Source organism: Paroedura picta, chromosome 14 (assembly GCF_049243985.1).
Source record: "Paroedura picta isolate Pp20150507F chromosome 14, Ppicta_v3.0, whole genome shotgun sequence".
In the NCBI taxonomy this organism is placed as follows: domain Eukaryota; kingdom Metazoa; phylum Chordata; class Lepidosauria; order Squamata; family Gekkonidae; genus Paroedura; species Paroedura picta.
Window position 1 is genome coordinate 13,774,861 of NC_135382.1, and position 18,328 is coordinate 13,793,188.

The window sequence follows — 18,328 nt, forward strand, 5'->3', positions numbered from 1 at the left end:
TTGGGGAAATTAGCTTAAGGGAGACAAGGTGAGAAAGGGTAACAGATGCTCCACCTATGTATATGGGGATTGTTCCCTCAAGAGAACTTTCCAAATAAATCAGGCTAGGTTTACCAGAAAGAAAAATAAAAGGGCAATACACACATATAGACACGCTGATAATGCATGCAAGGCTAGCTAAGAGGAAATCAGGGAGAAGAGGGAGATAGATGGTCCTTGATGACCCTTGGATTACTTGACAAGAAAACTAGCAGATTTGGAGAATATTGTTAAGTATCTTTTGATGGAATTAGGTGATAGGTTCTTGGGAACCCTATGGTCCTAAATTATGCGTCTCCCTGAGGGTAAAGAAGAGGTCATTGGTGGATCAGCTGTTCCTTCCCACACATTCTAAACTATATTTTCCAGACTTGTCCTGGCTAACATCCAACTTAATGTCATTTTGGGCCAGGCGGTGTATTGCTTATGATATTTGAATTATATTAGAGGAAAGGTGTTATGGTTTTCTGTCTATAAACTGCCCTGCAATGAGAGGCACTGCTAACACCTACAGCTTATACTATCTGGGTATAAAGTCATAACAAAATTAAATGAAACGTATTCAGTTTGATTTAAACACACCACATAGACATTGGGAAACCCGTGGATTAGTCGACTGAAGGCCTTCTTGGGCAACCTTCTTTCTTCTAAGAAAAATCAGCAAATTGCCATCCATGAGGACTTGTTATAAAACTGTCACAAGGTGCTATTGAAAGATGGAATACTCTTAATATAGTGTAGATTGGGGCAATCTCACTCATGAAGTACGTAATATTTTTTTAAGTTACAGCTTTTATTTCAGAACCTATCAGTAATTTATTAGAGTCGATCGGCTGGAATGGTGGCAGCCAATGATGGGTATCTGAAGGAGTGAGCCGTGACCCACACAATCTCATGGCCCGTCTTTAAAATGCTACTGGACTCCTAGCTCTTTTCTACTTCTGCAACCAACGATGAAAATGCTGTTCTAATGGGGAAGTCAACAAGAACTCAGATGAAGGTCCAAGACGATAGATGAAATGTGGGATGGCCTTGCAGGCACTTTCCACCGTTATTGTACAGCAACACAAATATAGCCTTGAATTAAGCAAAGGGATGGAATAACCTGGATGGTTTGTGAACAGCCACAAATTAACATATCTCAGAAATCTGCCCCCTCCCAGCTTAAAGGACAGGATAATCCAGCATTTAAATAACATCTGAGTGAGATCTGGTTGGAAACTCTGGGATGGAAAGAAGAGATGCTCTGAAGGGACCCCATGGGAATAATTTCATAGAGATCAAAATAAATAAATCTTGGAAATAGTTGGGGCCTCTCTCAGTTAATGAGATTAAAACATCTAATAGATATAGATAGAACTGTGTTATATAAAGGTTTAGGAACTTAGAAGGAATAATCCATTTCCTTCCACCCGCCGTCCCCCGTATTTCCAACTGAGTACAAAAGAAGCTAAAAGGAACCTGCCTCTGGAAAGCGGAGCCATTTGGGGGTGGGAGGGGGGGCAACAGCGCTGAGGTCAAAGAGAAAGATGCTTTCTGAGCTACCGTATTTGCCGGCGTGTAAGACGACCCCCCAACATTTCCACTCAAAATATAGAGTTTGTTACATTACATTATGGTACTATGGGCCACTATGGGCAGCTCTGTCTATCCCAACTGAAGTGCACCCGACGTATAGGACGACCCCCCCCCCCCCACTTGGAGGCATGTTTTTCAGGGGGGGGAAGTAGTCTTATACGCCAGCAAATACTGTATATAAAATCCAAAGTAATATTATGAATAAAACAATAATTATGATTTAAACTGAATCAGGATTTGCACAGCTATAAAATATATTGATATACAATATAGATGGGCGGAAATTTCCGTGTGTTACTTTAACTAAATGTTTCACCTCATTTCGTGGCAATTAAAAGTACCTACCTTACTGTACAATCAAATTATTGGTGTTATAGCCATGTAACGGGAGTTAATATATTCAGAAGTTAGACTCTCAGGTACTAAATAAGACAAGTGGGGAACCCAAGTATTTGTGGGGAGATCTTTTCTCCCTCTCGCTCTCTCCCAAACACATTCCACTTTCCCTTCCCTGAATGCCCCCATAGCCTATCCCCCTTTCCTGTTTCCTTTACGTATCTATCATCCAACCTACTTTTATCTGTCTTCCTTTCTTCATGTTAGGCCTGCCTGAAGGAGTCTCAAAGCAGCTTATAATTGCCTTCACTTCCTCTCCCCATAACAGACACCCTGTGAGGTAGGCAAGGCTGAGAGAGCTCTGAGAGAAACTGCTCTGTGAGAACAGCTCTAACTATGACCAGCACAAGGTCACCCAGTTGGCTGCATGTGGAGGAGGAATGGTGAATCAAACCCAGTTCACCAGATCAGGAGTCGCCGCTCTTAACAACTCCACCAAGCTGGCTCAGCTTGCCCTCCTTCCCTGGAAAAATTATGGCCCAGTTGAATGGTGCCAGATGCCATGCTCAGTTGGGCAGTGGGGAACCCACATGAATATGTGAAGGGACATTTCACTTTCCTTTGTATTTCCCCTTCCTACACAGTTCTTTCCCTTCCCTAAGTTTCATCCCTCCCCACGCCATCTTCAGTTATATTTGCTATTTATTTACTTCCATTATACCCTACCTTTCTCCACAAAGCCACTTACATTATTCTCCTCTCCTCTGCTTTATCCTCCACTTTAACCCTGTGGGATATCTTATAATGAGAGATCACTCAGTGAGCACCATGGGTGGGTAGAGAGTCTGACGCATTAACTACTATACTACACTGACTTTCATTTTTGGGGGGTGGGGTGTTGGACAGTGACAAGGAGCACGACCTGGGTGAGTCAGGCAAGTCAGGTGGTAGTAAGTCACCTGATGATTGCTGGCAGTGTGGGGCACGCCACTGCCTGCAGCCCTCCAGTTCCAGAGCTCCTACACTGCCCAAGCCACACCTGGTGCACCCTTGGTCTGCAGGCCACCCCAGCACAGGAATTCTTTGGGCAGCCTGTCCTGCTGGACCTCTTCCTCCTTTGGGTTTTGCACTACTGTTTTCCCAGACCCAGAGATGCCCTGCTGGGGGTTGCCACACAGGTGAGGATGGTGGGTATACCTTTCCTGAGTGGACTACAGGGATGAAGGGACCAGGTGGGCAGTGGTACATCACCAGTCAAATTGGGGCTGGGCATGGAAGGGTAGCATCAGCAACGGGTCCTACCCTGCCCTACCCCCTCCTGCTGTCCTGGTGGACAACAACATTGAGCCCCCCCCCCACCATCTCAAGCAGAGGCAAGGGAGGAGCCTGTGCGGGAACCTCAGAACAGCTCGGGACAGCAGAGAACCCACCCCAAGACTGTCACTGCCCACAACAATGGGGCCCACAGCAATAGGACTGGAGGGCAGCGAACAGTGGGACCCCCATCAAGTGACCCTCCCACATCACTAAGCCTTGCCCATCCCTGTCCGAACTCTGCATCTCCAAGCCCCGCCCACTCACCTGCCCCTGTTGCCATCTAGGCTAGGCATGCCACTGGAGCCCACGGCAGCATCCACGGCTCATTCCTTCAGGATTGTCCTCACAACAGCCCTGCCAGGGAGATTAGACTGAGTGAGGCCAACTGACCCAGGGTGCCATAGTGACCTTCCCACCTGGGGCTCTGAACCTGGCTCGCCCCCACCAAAGCCCAACCACTAATCATGAGACCACACCATCCCCATAGGATAGAGGTATATGTCCCTATTTTCATTATTCTGGCATTGTAAGCTGAAGATTTTGATAACATTGCCAATGGAATTAAAATAAAATGAAGCCCTGGACAAATTCCTTTCCCCAACGCAAAAGAAGGAAAGGCTGCATAGTCCTGAGCTCCCTTGCACCTCTCTAGGGACTTCCATACATAGGTAGATGCTTTTCTCCCCCACAGTTGCTGGCCCCCATCCAACCTAGCCCATTTTTAGGGGCCGTCAGTCTTCCCTTTGTGACGCATTTCTCAGAGGTAAGTAACCTTGGACAGATCTCCCTGGTTCAAAACCTTCCTTTCAGAAAGCTGTGCAGCAGAAATTCCTCCTCCCCCCCCCCACACACACACACTTCAGAAAGCATCAGTGTGCTCCTAGGGGCATTTCATGTGCCTCCCAGAGTTCCTCAGTTGCACAGAAGAGATGTGCAAGAAATTAGTAGTAAGCAGAGGATCCATAATCTCAAGAAAGGCCCTTTTCTTCTTCCTTGTCTTTTTGTCCACGGAGTTCCTAGCCCAGCCTTTCTCAACCTTTTGACCACCTTTTGAGAAACCCCTGAAACATTCTTCAGGCTTCGAGAAACCCCAGAAGCGGCGCAATTGTGCCGAATAGTTTTCGGATGCAGAGCTGTGGACACACCCACCTAGGGCTCCGCCCCCTCCTACTCCATCCAGGCCCATCATTCGCCATTTCGGGATGGGATGTCAACAAGGCTGTGGTCATATCACCTGATAAAACAAAATTAACAAATATAACCCATTTAAAAATATATAAAAAATAAATTAACTCCCACCTGTTGGGAAACCCTTCCAGGGCCGTTGAGAAACCCCAGGGCTACACAAAGCCCTGGTCAAGAAAGCCTCCTCTGGCCCTTATAACCGTAAAGTCGTGAGCATTACCGGTGAAACTGTAAAAACCAGAAAGACAGATGAGCTGGCTTACCCGCAGGCAGAGGACAGGGATTCAGGGGCCTGGAAGCTCTTTGCCCATCCTGTTAATGAGCAGCAGCCGGATGAGTCATTCCAAAGAAGCAAATTAATCAATATTAGCCCTTCCTGGCCGGATGCCAAACAGCTCAGCTGAGATCTGAACCAGAGGCTTCCTAACTGGTAGCTTGTCTTCACCACTGTCCTGGGCCACCCCAAGCCTCCTCCGGGAGCAAACCCAGTACAGAGGGAGGGGCAGAAATTTTGGAGAGTGGCTGGGGTGGGGGGCTACATATGGCAGCTCTAGGTTGGGAAATATCTGGAGATTTTGGGGGTGGAGCCAAGGGTGGCTGGGATTGGGGGCAGGGTTGGGGCTAAGTGGAGTATAGTCCACCTTCCAAAGCAGCCCTTGTCTCCACACTTGCAGATCGGGAGCGCCCAGAAACAAAAAGCAAAGAGTAGAATCCATTGACAGAGGAAGTGATGGCATCTACAAGCACAGACAGCTTCAAGGGGAGATTGGGTGAACAAATGAAGCAGTGTTCATAGGTTCATAGAGTTGGAAGGGGCCTCCAGGGTAATCTAGTCCACTCACCTGTACAATGCAGGAACTCACAACTACCTGTCCACCCACAGTGACCCCAGTTTCATGCCCAAATGATCCCCCCAGACACACCAGAAATCTCCAGAAACCAGCTGGCCTGGAGGGAATTCACCTACCATCCTACAGTGGCAATCAGCAATTCCCTGGGTATGCAAGGAAGGGCCCCAAGAGACAAACACTGGCACATCCCTTCCTGCCCACCCACTCACAAACTGCCTAAGTTCATAAAATCAGCATTCTGTCTGGTGGCTATCTAGCCTATACTTAAAAATTTCCAAAGATTCAGAACCCACCACCTCTCAAGGCAGCCTTTTCCACTGAGGAACCACTCTAACTGTCCGGAACTACTTCCAGATGTTTAGCCGAAATTTCTTTTGAATTAATTTCAACCCATTGGTTCTGGTCCATCCCTCTGGGGCAAGAGAGAACATATCTCCTATATGACAGCCCTTTCAAGTATTTGAGGTCCAATGGTGGTTATTAGCCATGTATAGATGGAACACTGTGATGCTCTGTATTCTTGGCGCTGGAAGGGACAACCCGGGGAGGTCTTCTGAGGCTCTGACCCCACTGGTGGACCTCCTGATGGCAACTGGGTTTGGGCCACTGTTTGACACAGAGTGCTGCTTTGGATGGGCCATTGGCCTGATCCAACGTGGTTTCTATTATGTTCTTACACCGATTCATATCAGCACTAGGATGTGCTTCACATGGTAAATCTCCTGCACATCAAGCTGTGTTGCCTTGGGAGAATCTTTTGTAGATCTTAACAGAACTTATTCAGACCCAAAGGCCTTCACACCACCTGCAGTGACTCTTTCAACTCCATGCCTCTTTGTTGCAGTTGAACGTGCATCACAGATCTTGAATACACACACAACTATATATGTGCCCATGCATACCCAAACATGTGTACAAGTCCACATAAATTTTACCTGCCCTCCTAACCTAGCAGATTGACAGCTTGCCCAACTCCCTACCAGATTTCAAAAACTTTCTAAGAGGAGAGACTTACACACTGTAGCAACCACATAAAGGACCATTTGTAAGCCAAGTATCTGCCATGAAGATTTGTCTGTTATTACAGTGTGTAGTAGTGATGTAGTGGAGGCTGGTATTAATATCCCTAACTTGAAGGATGGTTCAGAAGGGGTGAGAGAGACTGACTTGTTTCCCCCATGCCCCTGGAGATTATAGGAGAGGCAAGATTTGAACTCAGCTCTTCCTCTTTCGTAGCTCAAGCTGAACCACTATTTTCATCCAGTTTTTGTGTAAGGAAAGCCCATTTTCCACAGTCTTTGGAATGGCTGGGTGAGGAGGAGAAACCTTGCCAGTGAGTAAGAGGAAAGGAAGACTTTAAAGCCAGAAGCCCCTGCCCACCTGCCCTCGAGAGGAGGAGGAGCCGGCATCGCTGGGGATAACCAACTGGGGGCCCGGGGTGCAGGGGAGAGCCTGTGTCCTTGCTGTGCAACCTTGTGGTGCCCAGGACCTTTGGGATGGCTGGGTGGGTAGGGACAGCCGGTGGGGGGACATGGGTGGGCGGAACCCCGAGGGAGCTGGGGGTGGGGGGCTGCATGCTGAGTGACCCTCTCCTCCTTTTTCTGCTCCTCATTAGTGTCCCCTGAGCGGAGCAGACTGTGAGGGGTCCCTGCACTCAGGTATGTGCCCGTGGCTTCCCAGGGGATGGCAGGGGGGTGGCGAGGGAGGAACTGCTGGAGGCAGAGCCCCCATTGGGCACCATGGAGGTGCTACCCGGCAGGAGCCGGGGCGTGGGGGGCACAGGTGTTCAAGCATTGCTGGAGACACCAGGAGCAAGTGAGGAGGAGGAGGGCTAATGTGAAGGGCTTGTGCACGTGTGTGCCCATAGGGGGCGGGCGCTCCTCCTGCTGAGCCTCATCCGAACGCTTTCCTTGCTGCATGAATTGAGAGCATGGGGATTTGCCAGAGACGATGCTGTGATGGAAATTGGGAAGCGGCTGAAGGGGTGCGTGTAGGGGGGGGGGTCTTCCAAGCCCCTCCGCTGATCTTCCCCGCCGTCTCCGTTCCCTGCATTGGCCCCTGGGCATTCAGTCATCCTGTGTCTCCAGCACCGGGTCTGCAAGAGGCCCAGGCAGTGGCTGAGCGGAGGACTGGCCATGCCAGGCCCAAAGAGGGCAGGAGGGCAGAGTGTTCCTCCTGCTCAGCTGTGCATTTCAAAAGGGTCAGCCTAACCGCACACATCCCCTTGGGAGCAAGACTCCAGGGACGCTCATGAGCTTTGTCGTCAGAGACCATGTCTGTGGTGCTAGAGCCTTGGATGTGGCAGACACCTCTGGGTGGGGAGGGAATGAGGAGAAGGAGCACAGGGAGGGGAGGGGACAGGTGCCTGTTTCAGCAACGGAGGAAAGCTTTTGATGTGCCCCAAGTCCTGTCCGGTGTTGGAACATGCCTCGAAACCGTGTACTGCACACAGCTTCACTTGCTTGGTGACACAAGGGCTGTTTTGCAGAAGATGTGCGCTTACGGTCTTTTGCTCCTTGTGTTTCCCTCCGGGTGGAACCTTCCTGGGGAGGATGCTGCCTTTCCTCAGTTTGCATGTTGCCATCTTTAGCATCAGGGAAGAAGTTTCTCTTCTACAAGTGACACCCCCCCCCTATTGCCATGAAAAATGGTTGTGCAAGAAGTAGGGACCCCTCTTCAGAATTGTTCGTGATTGAGAGGGTCATGTTCAATTTTTGCCTGCTTGCTCCCTAGAATCATAGAATCATAGAGTTGGAAGGGACCTCCTGGGTCATCTAGTCCAACCCCCTGCACTACGCAGGGCACTCACATCCCAATCGCTCATCCGTGTTTTAAAGCCCAGCACAATGTGTGTTAGACAGACCCTAGAAAGACTACCCTGGGAGTATGTGTAGACCACACTTTACAAAAAGGTGGTGGTGGGGAACCCAAAACTTCCCATCTGTGTGTTTTGTACCATGTAAAATGAATCCTATATTTTGCTAAATTCTTCGCCGCATGATAGGAGGGAGCAGGGAAGGGTTGGGATATAGAAGCTGCAGTTCTGTAGGTTGGAAATCTTTGGGTCAAAAGATCTTGGGAGAACCTGCATTAGGGTCGCCAGGTCCCCCCTGTCCACTGGCAGGGGGTGAAGGGGAGGGTTCTCTAATCTACGCTGAGGAGCTCCTGGAGATTTCGGAATACAGCCTAGGTGGGAAAGGGACCTCAGTTGGGTACAATATATATATTCTAGCTCAGCCTTTCTCAGCTTTTTTACCATTGAGAAACCCTTGAAACATTCTTCAGGCTTCAAAAAACCCAGACGTGGCACGATTGTGCAGAATGTGGTTGGGAAGCATAGCTGTAGACCAGGGGTAGTCAAACTGCAGCCCTCCAGATGTCCATGGACTACAGTTCCCAGGAGCCCCCTGCCAGCGAATGCTGGCAGGGGGCTCCTGGGAATTGTAGTCCATGGACATCTGGAGGGCCGCAGTTTGACTACCCCTCCTGTAGACACACCAACCTTTCCCATCCCCTCCAGGCCCATCATCAGCCATTGGGGTTGGGGGAGAAAGCTAGTCAGCATGATCATATATGATCATATCATCCGATAAACATTTATATATTAAAACATATTAAAATTTGGCAAACTCCTACTTATTCAGGAAACCCTTCCAGGGCTGTCAAGAAAGCTTGGGGTTTCATGAACCCCTCGTTGAGAAAACCTGCTCTAATGTCTCATGCCTTACAGCCCACCCTCTACAGCAGGGGTAGTCAACCTGGGGTCCTCCAGATGTTCATAAACTACAATTCCCATGAGTCCCTGCCAGCAAACGCTGCCAGGGGCTCATGGGAAATGTAGTTTATGAACATCTGGAGGACCACAGGTTGACTACCCCTGCTCTACAGCCCACCCTCCAAAGCAGTCATTTTCTCGGGGGGAGTGATCTCTGTAGCTGGAGATGAGCTGTAATTTCCAGGGGAGCCCCATTTCCCCCCTGGAGGCTGGCATCCCTAGTTTGGATTGTATCTCCACTCCCTTTGGTACAGGATGGCTACAGGAGGACCAATGCAGAGTAGAACCCTGAGAGAATGGGGAGTTTAACTCTTCCACTTCCACACACGTCCTGTTTTCTTGAACTCACCTGGTCCCATGTTTGTGCCAGGGAGGGAACTGCAGTTCCTAGGAAGGCATCCTGTGGGCTTGCCCCATTCAAGGAAGCCTCCACTTGAAGGGGCCTTTCACCATCTTGCCCTTCACTGCAGCCCCAGCCCAAACTGAGTCCTTCTGCTAATGCAACAGCAGAGATCTGGTTGCAGCTCTTCTGGCATCTAGTCTAGGTTGTTCCTAAGTCAGCTGTTCTTCTGGCTTTTGGTGGTGTTTTCCCATGAATTTTGTCATCTGCTTTCAGGCTTCTCATTATAACCCATTATCAACCAATGAAACTGCGTGCTGTTTTTGTGAACCTTTAATGTAACGGTGTTCTTCCGTTGTTCTTCTGCTGTTTTTCTTTTCCTTCACTCGAGTATACCCCTAACCTGAATCTTCTTCAAAGGACCACCCTCTTGCAAGTCATCAAGTCTTTCCCCTTGCAGCAGGAATGTCTTGCCGAGGTCCCTGAAAATCCAGATTTGCCCCCCTGCCAACTGAAGTACAAAATAAAGTTTGAGTCTTTTAAGACCCGTGAAGTTTTATTCTGGGCATGAGCTTTCCTATTTGAAGAGGTGTGCCCACATAGCTTATTCTGCACACAATAGATAATGCACTTTCAATGCACTTTAGAAGTCGATTTTCCTGTTCTGCACAGGAAAATTCAGCTGCCAAAGCACATTGAAAGTGCGGAATGGGCCCCAGAATAAAATTTTCTTAGTCTTAAAGGTGCCCCTGGACTCCAACTTTGTTTGCTACTTCAGAACAACACGGCTACACACCTGAATGTATCCTCGTGTACAAGGAAAAGGACACCGCCCCTTCCGGGGGGAGGGGGGACCCACAGCAAAACCCACTGACTCATCTTCAGCACTTCAAATGTGAGTTTTGTGAGCTAGGGGAGGCAGAGTCTGCAGGCCTGGGTTGCCGGGTTTATTCATTGTTATTTATTATTGCATTTCTCGACCATCGCTCTCGGTCCAGCCGGCCGAGGGACTTAGCCAAAGGAAGCAGGCCTCCCATGCACACCGATACCGAGCTTGACAGAAGCAGCTGAGAATCACAGTGCATCACAGGGAGGTTTCATTGGGTAGCCACTAGGGTTGCACGCTGTCATGCCCCCACATGCACTCTGGCGCGCTTCGGTCACACCAAAGCCCGAGGAAGCCAGCACTGCGGAGGGGAGGGGTGGCATCGGTGCGCCAGCCAGCACCCACCTGCAGGCACAGAGCTCTGCGTCTGTGTGTGGTTGGCGGCTGGTGCGCTGGCGCCTCCTCTCCGCACTGCGGCGACCAGAGCGTGCTGGAGGGTCCTATCCTAGTAGCCACCTCTCTGCTTCCTTCTCATGTACTCCCAGCTGGCACCACTCACCCAGGTTCAGGCTTGGAATCCGCCCCAGCAGTTGTCTTGATCTGTAGCCTTGTGTATTGTATGCCGGAGGGTTGAGTCCTCAGCGCATGAGGTTAGGGTTAAAGGGCTGCAGGAAGGCACCCAAGGAGCCAGAATGCACTGGTGGCAGAAGCTGCAGAGTCACACATTGTAATGTGTAGGGCTGTCAACCTCCAGGGGGTACCTGGAGATCCTCCATTATTACAAGTATCTATTGATCAGTTCCCCTGGAGAAAATGAGTGCTTTGAAGGGTGCACATTACACCTTGAAAGCCAACTTGGTGTAGTGGTTAGCGACTTCTAATCTGGTGAGCCAGTTTTGACTCCCCACTCCTCCACATGCAGCCAGCTGGGTGACCTTGGACTCCTCACAGCCCTGCTAGTGCTGTTGTGACTGAGCAGCCCTGTCAGAAGCTCTCTCAGCCTCACCTACCTCACAGGGTGTCTGTTGTGGGGAGAGGAAAGGAAGGAGATTGTAGACTCCTTTGAGACACAGGATGCCTGCTGGGTGACCTTCGGCCAGGCACAGTTCTCCCAGAGCTCTCTCAGCCCCACCTTTATCACAGGGTATCTGTTGTGGAGAGAGGGAACAATGGTGATTGTAAACCACTTTGAGATTCCTTCTGGTAGTGAAAAGGCAGGCGATAAAAACCAGCTCTTCTTCTTCTAATGAGGTTTACGGGGGGGCTAGCCACACCCCTTCCCAAGAGGGTTCTTCCAGCCTTTCTGCGGGGAAAAGTAACTAAGACATGGAGAAGAGGGTACTAACTTTACTCCGGAGAGGTGGCTGAGAAGTCTTCTGTTTTGAGCCAAGTGCCTCCAGGCTCTTACACACACATCCCATCCCTGCTCAGAGCACTTAGGTTCTCCCAACTGGGTCTTCGCATCTTGGAGTTTTTTTCCAGGAGGTGGCTGCCTTATCCAGGAGATGTCTTGGCGTTCCTTCGGTGAATTGTCAAGAATTGGCACTGGGTCTGTTCTACATATTCAGGAGAATGGGGTAGTCAAGTCCTACCCTGGCTGAGAATTAGGGGGCAGGAGTGCAAGGTCTAGGTTAGGAAACCCCTGGAGATTTGGGTCTGGATCCTAGGGAGAACAGGGACCTCAGTGGGGTACAAGGCCACCGTGTCCACCCTCAAAAGCTTTCATTTTCTCCCAGGGGACTGATCTCTGCAGATGAGGTGTAAGTCCGGGGGGTTCCCCAGGCTCTACGTGGAGGCTGGCATCTGTACTGGAGAACAGATGTCAGGTGGCCCAGGGCATCAGCATTGCCAGTGGGGGGGGGCCTCTTTCCAGGAGTGGGAAGGAATGGCACAACATGCTGTTTTCACCCGGAAGTGGCGTCAGGGGGGCAGTGGCCTGGCTTTGGGGCAAAACTCTATGGTAGGATTTGCTTCTAACCAGAGTTTTGCCCAAAAATCTGAGTATCACACCCCCATGTTGTGGCTTTTTTTTGGTCCGGGGGGAGTTTGAGAGGGAGGTAGGGACCCCCCACCTAGGCTAGGGTACCTGCCAACCCTAAGTAGATGCCAGAAGTGGTGGAGGGGAGTGTAGCCCTTTAGATTGCAGAAGGAGGTGGCATCATCTGTCAGTGGCCCCCTTCCCCAAAAAGCCAAGGATTTTAAAAGGGTCACATGGGGTGGGGGGGAGGTTCCCACCCAGTTCCCTGGAGGTGTGCTGTTTCTTTACCTGTAGGGCCAAGTGTGAGAGAAGAACATTAAAAATGCACTCCCCATCCATTCTGTCACCTGCCTTATTCGGTTGAATGCAGGATTGCTGCTGCTGTTGTTTTTTTGTTTTGTTTTTTGCTTCGCAGCATGGATCCCCCTAGCCCAGGAATCCCCAGCCCCTTTCCGACCCCTTTTCTGGTGCCCGGCAAGAGCTTATAGAAAGCAGGAGGGCCTAGATGAGGCATCTGCCCAGCAGTGCAGATTAAAAGACAGAGCTTCTATTGGAAATGCTGAAGAGTTCCTGTTGAGATTAATCTAAAGCCTTGGCTCCATGACATTTGGTGATTGGCTCCACCTCCTGCGGCAGCCATTTTGTGACCGTGTCTGGCACCCCGTGTCAGAATTCCAAAGGCACCCGCAGGTTTCAAAAGGCTGGGGACCCCTGCCTAGCCCCTGAGGACCAGTATCTCTCGTGCCTCTTTTCCTTCCCTGTCTTGGCATTCCTCCTTTGGGGAAGGCAGCCTGGCCATCCTACAGAGAGGAGACAGAGGAAGGGAGCCTGTCAGGGTGTGTTTTCCCAGCATGCTTTGCTTTGAGCCTCCCCTCTCCCCCCAAGCTTAGCCTACTTGCTGTTGATGCTGCAGACCAGGGGTAGTCAAACTGCGGCCCTCCAGACGTCCATGGACTACAATTCCCATGAGCCCCTGCCAGCGAATGCTGGCAGGGGCTCATGGGAATTGTAGTCCACGGACGTCTGGAGGGCCGTAGTTTGACTACCTCTGCTGCAGACGATGCCGGCGTGCCTTAACCGTTCTCCTTTCCCTCCCTCCCTCTTCTCTTCTGTCATTGCACAGATCTCCGGCCTTTGCCCGACGTAGCCATGACGGGGACCTGCACCCGGGAATGCACGGAGTTTGGCCACTCTGACACCTGCTGGATGCCTGGCCAGTCTTCTCCGAGCCGGAGGCCCAAGAACGCCCTCAAACTCTCCACGTTTGTGCCTTATCAAGACAGAGGGAGTCAAGAGCAAGTTGGGAACGGCAGCCCGAGACTCTCAGAAGAGCGCAGCACCAAAATGGCTAACCTCCGCCTGCTCCCCACGTACAGTGCCTTCTCCAACAGTAGCCATGAGCCCTGCAAGGACTCCCCCCTGGAGGAAATCCCTCTCACCCAGACCTCAGACTTCCAGGCAGCCACCACACCATCTTCCCAAACCGCCAAGCGGGAGATCTACCTGTGAGACTGGGGAGTGGGACCGGGGGGAGTGGGACGAGAACGGTGCCTGCAAAACTCACTGCTGAGGCCAGTGTCCGGAGGACGTTGGAAGGAGGAGGAACTTTTCAAACTGTGATGCTTTATCGTCTGTGTAGGCAGCTCTGAGCCTGCAGGGTGGGCACGCCTTGCCCTGACGCTGGGCACAGGGACACCCTTGGCGACACGTTGGCTCCCGGGACAAGAGGACTGAGACCAGCCCGAAAGACCAGGCTCTGGAGGCGGGGAGAGGGGGCCCGAGCGCGGAGGGCTCGGCCGGTGGCTTCAGGGCAGGGGGTGGGGGGAAGGGCTTAGTTACCAAAGGTCCGTGCAGACTGGGTGGAGTCCGTCGGGCGCAGGGCTGGGGGGCGGGTCACCCGGCCCCGGCGCGGGGTAAGGGGGGGGGAGGCTGCCTCTGTCGTTACTGTAGACTCCTGTAAATATGAACCTTAGGAATGACATTTGCGTCCTGCCTGATGAAAACTTTTAACCGTCCTTGGAAACAAACAAAAGACATTGCAACCAACCAACCAACCCAACCCCACAGGGAGCAATTCCAGTTTGAATGGTTCGCCACACAGAAGAGCACATGGGAGCCCGTGCTTCCCGCCAGCCCCCCACCCCGCCCCCTCGCCTTCCGCAGTGTAAATAGAGACGGAGTACCGGCTGATGGGGAGGGGGGGAGAAGCCTTGGCCTGTCATCAGGGCTTGGGTTGTTGGGGGAGTGGGGAGGCATAGTTAGGGGCATTAGAGAGCTTCAAACCCAAATCTCTTTCTGAACTTCAGCCACTCTTCTTCCCCGGGTGCGGAGGGGGAGGAGCCCTGGAGCGGGGAGCAGGCTGCAGCTGGCCCTCCTGAGTCTCTGCCCCATGGACATGGGAACTGGGTCGGGGGGGGGGGGAGAGAGATGGAAGAGACTGCGGTTCTCCAGGAGGGACAGCTCCCTGCTCCCCAATCGCCCCTGGGCAGGGAATTCCCAGGGAGGGGTGGGGGGGGGGTCTCTGGGCCCCAGCGCCATGATTCTGGCCTTTGATTTGTCTGCCTGTAAGCCGCCATTGCCTTTGTGACATGGAGCTTTGACTCAGGGTTGCACTGGGGGCCCCAGGCCGCTGTCTACTGGAGTAACCCCCCCTGCCCCCCCTGCCTTTCAACCCCAGGGCCAGCCTCAAGGGCTCCAGGAACTCTCTTCCACTATCGGAGGTTTAGCCACAGAGTACCAAAATGCAGGAGCTGCCTTTGGGTCTTGGCGGTTCCAGCAGGGCCCCCCAAGAACACCCAAGGCGGAGTGCCCCTGGGCAAGGGAGGACTCTGACTCCTTGGGCCAGTCTCACGAGCTGGTTCTGGCATCGCTCTTATCTGTCCTGGTGCCCGTGGTCTTGGGGGGCCCTGCCCGGATGCCTGCCCTCCCTGCCCGCTGGTGCCTCCTCCTGATCCCTGTGACATTGGGGAACACAGAGTTCTCTCCCCCCACAGCGTCCACTGGTACCTTCTCCAGCCCGGGGGCTCTACTGTCTACCCGCCTGGCCAGCTGCTGCCCCCTTCCTTCGGGCGCCTGCATCCCCTGGCTCTGGTTCTTCCGACGCCCCTCGGGCCTGCTCCCCTTCCTCCGTCTTGCCATGGGTCATGGGAGTCTTCTCTCTGGCCTCTTGACTTCCCTTCCGGTGTCTCTGTTCCGCTTTCTCTGTTGCATGGGTCTGGAGAAGAGGGGAGGGGTGTAGCTAGCTGTCTCAACAGGTATGCTCCTTGCTTGCCTCTTGCAATACAATTGTGTCAGTCTGTGTTTGGAGTCTGGAGTCTTTGCTGGTAGACGAAACGGGAGGGGTGGGGAGTGCGAGAGCGACAGAGAGCCGTCCAAGAACAGCTCGGCTCGTCCCCAAGCAAAGGCGGAAGACTGAAGCAGCAGTTGGAAGCTCCATGACCCTCCAGGCCAGGGGTAGTCAAACTGTGGCCCTCCAGATGTCCATGGACTACAATTCCCAGAAGCCCCTACGGACTGCCGTAGGAAACATCTGGAGGGCCACAGTTTGACTACCTCTGCTCCAGGCGCTTGGGATCCCAAGGTCCCTGCTGCTGCTGCTGCTGCACTGGAGGGGAGCTGCAGTGCCACCCTCTCGCCATCCGCTGGGGTGGCGCTGGAGTGCAGCAGAGAGCAGGCCAACAGGTGCCACAGCAGCAGAGGAGACTGAGGCCCTGGGGTCCTGTGCCAGAGTTCCGGGGGGCTCCCCTTGGTGCCTTGCAGCGAGCATGAAAGCCAAGGGGCTTTCCTGGCCTGGCCTGCCCTGCATACCCACCGTGGCTTGTTGGTGGCAATCCCCAAGGACAAGCAGGAGCCCAGGAGGAGTCGTCTTGGGGTGGCTGGCTGGGGGCAGGCGATCGGAGCGCTTGGGCTATCACGGACTGCCGTAGGAAACATGCCACTGCGGCACCCCACGCCATCCACGGTCCAATCTCGATGCTTGGAAGTGCCACTGTGAGGCGGGGAAGGGGCGGGACCTCTGACCGGCTGCTTCTCAGTGGCTACTTCTCAGCTGTGGGAGGTGGGGGTGGGGACAGGACTCTGGCCCCCAGGCAGAGGCACAGCTGTTAGTGTGTCCTAGAACAGCCCTATCAACCAGCAGACCACTGGGGAGAGGACTGCCAGCCAGGAGGCAGACCTAGTCCTGCCCCTTCACAGTGGGCTCTGTGAGGAGGGGGGGGCCTTGGCCATAACCCCCCTCAAAGCCAGGCACACGCAGATCAGGTTGCCAACTCTGGCTTGGGAAATCCCTGGGGATTTGGGGGCGGGTGGGGTTGGGGAAGGGAGGGGAATGCGATGGCACAGAGTCCCCCCCCCCCAAAGCTGCCATTTGCTCCAGGGGAGCAGTCCTTTGCGGTCTGGAATTCTGGGAGAACTCCAGACCCCACCTGGAGGATGGCAACCTCCCAGGCAGCAGCCCAGGGACGGGAGCCATGCCTTTTCCTCCGCTAGCTAGGCCAAGGCCTATGGAGCTGGAGGCTGCGGGGTGTGGGTGCATGGCCGGGCGAGTCAAGCCACAGGGTACTGGTTACCAGCTGCTACCCCAGGAAGGAGAGGAAATCTTCCGTCTCTCTGGAAGCAGAAGCAAGGGGGCTGGAAGGGGGAAGGGGCCACACTGCGGGCTTCCCCAGAAGAGGGGTGCTTCATGATCTTGACACCTCCATAAACGGGAAAATAGGAGTGTGAGCCACTGCAGCAAGGTGCGTGGAGCAGCTGGCAAGGGTGCCGCCCTGATTTTGCCATGGAATGGGTCGAGTGGGGGGGGGAGGTGTTCTTCAAAGGCCAAGATACCACCCAGAGCAGCTTGTTTTGCACAATTCAAAGCCAGAAGGAGGGATCCTACATGCACAGGGGGGTGGGGGTGGGGCGAGGGAGGGGGTGCTCGAAGGGTCCCAGCCTAGAGAAGCACATGGAAGGGCACCTGAGCGCTGCACTAGGACAAGCCAGGGGTAAAACCAAAGGTGGGCAGCCGGGCACAGGCCAGCTGCGTGTGGGGACAGAGCCAAGCGACCCCTTTGTAGCTCTTCGTGTTGGTTCTATTTATACAAGATTTTCAGTTTCCTTGCTTGTGATGCCTTGTTTTTTGTACAGTTTTATGTACATGCAGGTGTAGCTTTTTCTAAAAAAGAAAAAAGGAAAAAAAGGAGAAATCCTATGGCAGAGTACAAAAGTACCCAACTATTTTTCAGATGGTGACCTAAGTCTAGGCGCTGCCACCTCTCTCTCTCCCTCTCTCTCTCTCTCTCTCTCTCTCCCTCTCTCTGTCTCTCTCTCTCTCTCTCTCTCTCTCTCTCGCTAAGGTTGTATTGCTCTCCATGTGATGATGCGTTTCCCTGACACTAGGGGAGGCTTTGGGCCCTGGGCTGGGGGGGGTGGGGAGGGATGGGGCCGGCCCTTCCCAGGGGCCCACGAGCACAACTGATTCCCTCGTGATCCTTTCCGTTTGGAGCCGTGAGCATGAAGCCTCGTGAGCCCTGTTCTGTTCTCTTCCCTTCTGTTTGTTTGCTGAGCTGTCGGATGATGAATTTCCACTGTAATTAACCCTCCCAAAGCTTTACAATAAAAGTGTGAAAATCTTCTGGCCCGAAATGGCTTCTTGGCCCTGCAGTTTGGCAAACTGGGGGGGGGGGGGCTGGCTGGGTGCGCTGGAAAGGGGGGAAGAGGGGGGGAGTATGCTTTCAGCCCCCAGGAATGCAGGGAGAGAATGTCCCTCTCTTTCGCGTGGAGGGTTTATCAGAGGGGTTTAGTAAATATGGAATATTTATTATTGTAAGCCGCCATGAGTCCCTGGAGACTGGTGGGATATAAATCCAACAAATAAATAAATAGTCCAGGCTGATCAGATCTCAGACATTAAGCAGGGTCAGCCCAGGTTGGTATTTGGATGGGAGACCACTAAGGGGGTTGCAGAGGCAGGCAATGGCAAACCACCTCCAAAGTCCAGGGTTGCTAAGCAGAGGCAGGCAATGGCAAACCACCTCCAAAGTCCAGGGTTGCTAAGCAGAGGCAGGCAATGGCAAACCACCTCCAAAGTCCAGGGTTGCTAAGCAGAGGCAGGCAAACCACC

The 18,328-nt window shown here is 52.8% G+C and overlaps 1 protein-coding gene and 1 long non-coding RNA gene across 6 annotated transcripts in view; one reads left to right on the plus strand and one right to left on the minus strand.

The window, feature by feature from the left end:
• Positions 1-17,840, plus strand: part of PCDH1 (protocadherin 1) — a 119,618-nt gene extending 101,778 nt beyond the window's left edge. For 3 of the 5 annotated variants that reach the window (XM_077309574.1, XM_077309572.1, XM_077309573.1), the window contains exon 5: positions 13,349-17,840. In XM_077309574.1, the coding sequence (XP_077165689.1) occupies positions 13,349-13,734 (386 nt within the window). In that variant the 3' untranslated portion in view covers positions 13,735-17,840. Of the gene's footprint in view, positions 1-6,921; positions 6,965-13,348 lie in introns of all 5 variants that reach the window. The other 2 variants (XM_077309575.1, XR_013226468.1) reach the window with 2 other exon arrangements.
• Positions 947-4,505, minus strand: LOC143823744 (uncharacterized). Its single transcript, XR_013226570.1, has 3 exons — positions 4,420-4,505; positions 3,535-3,624; positions 947-1,116 (listed from the first exon to the last, which is right to left on the minus strand). It is a non-coding gene; the product is annotated as an uncharacterized LOC143823744 (long non-coding RNA).
• Positions 17,841-18,328: the final 488 nt, after the last annotated feature.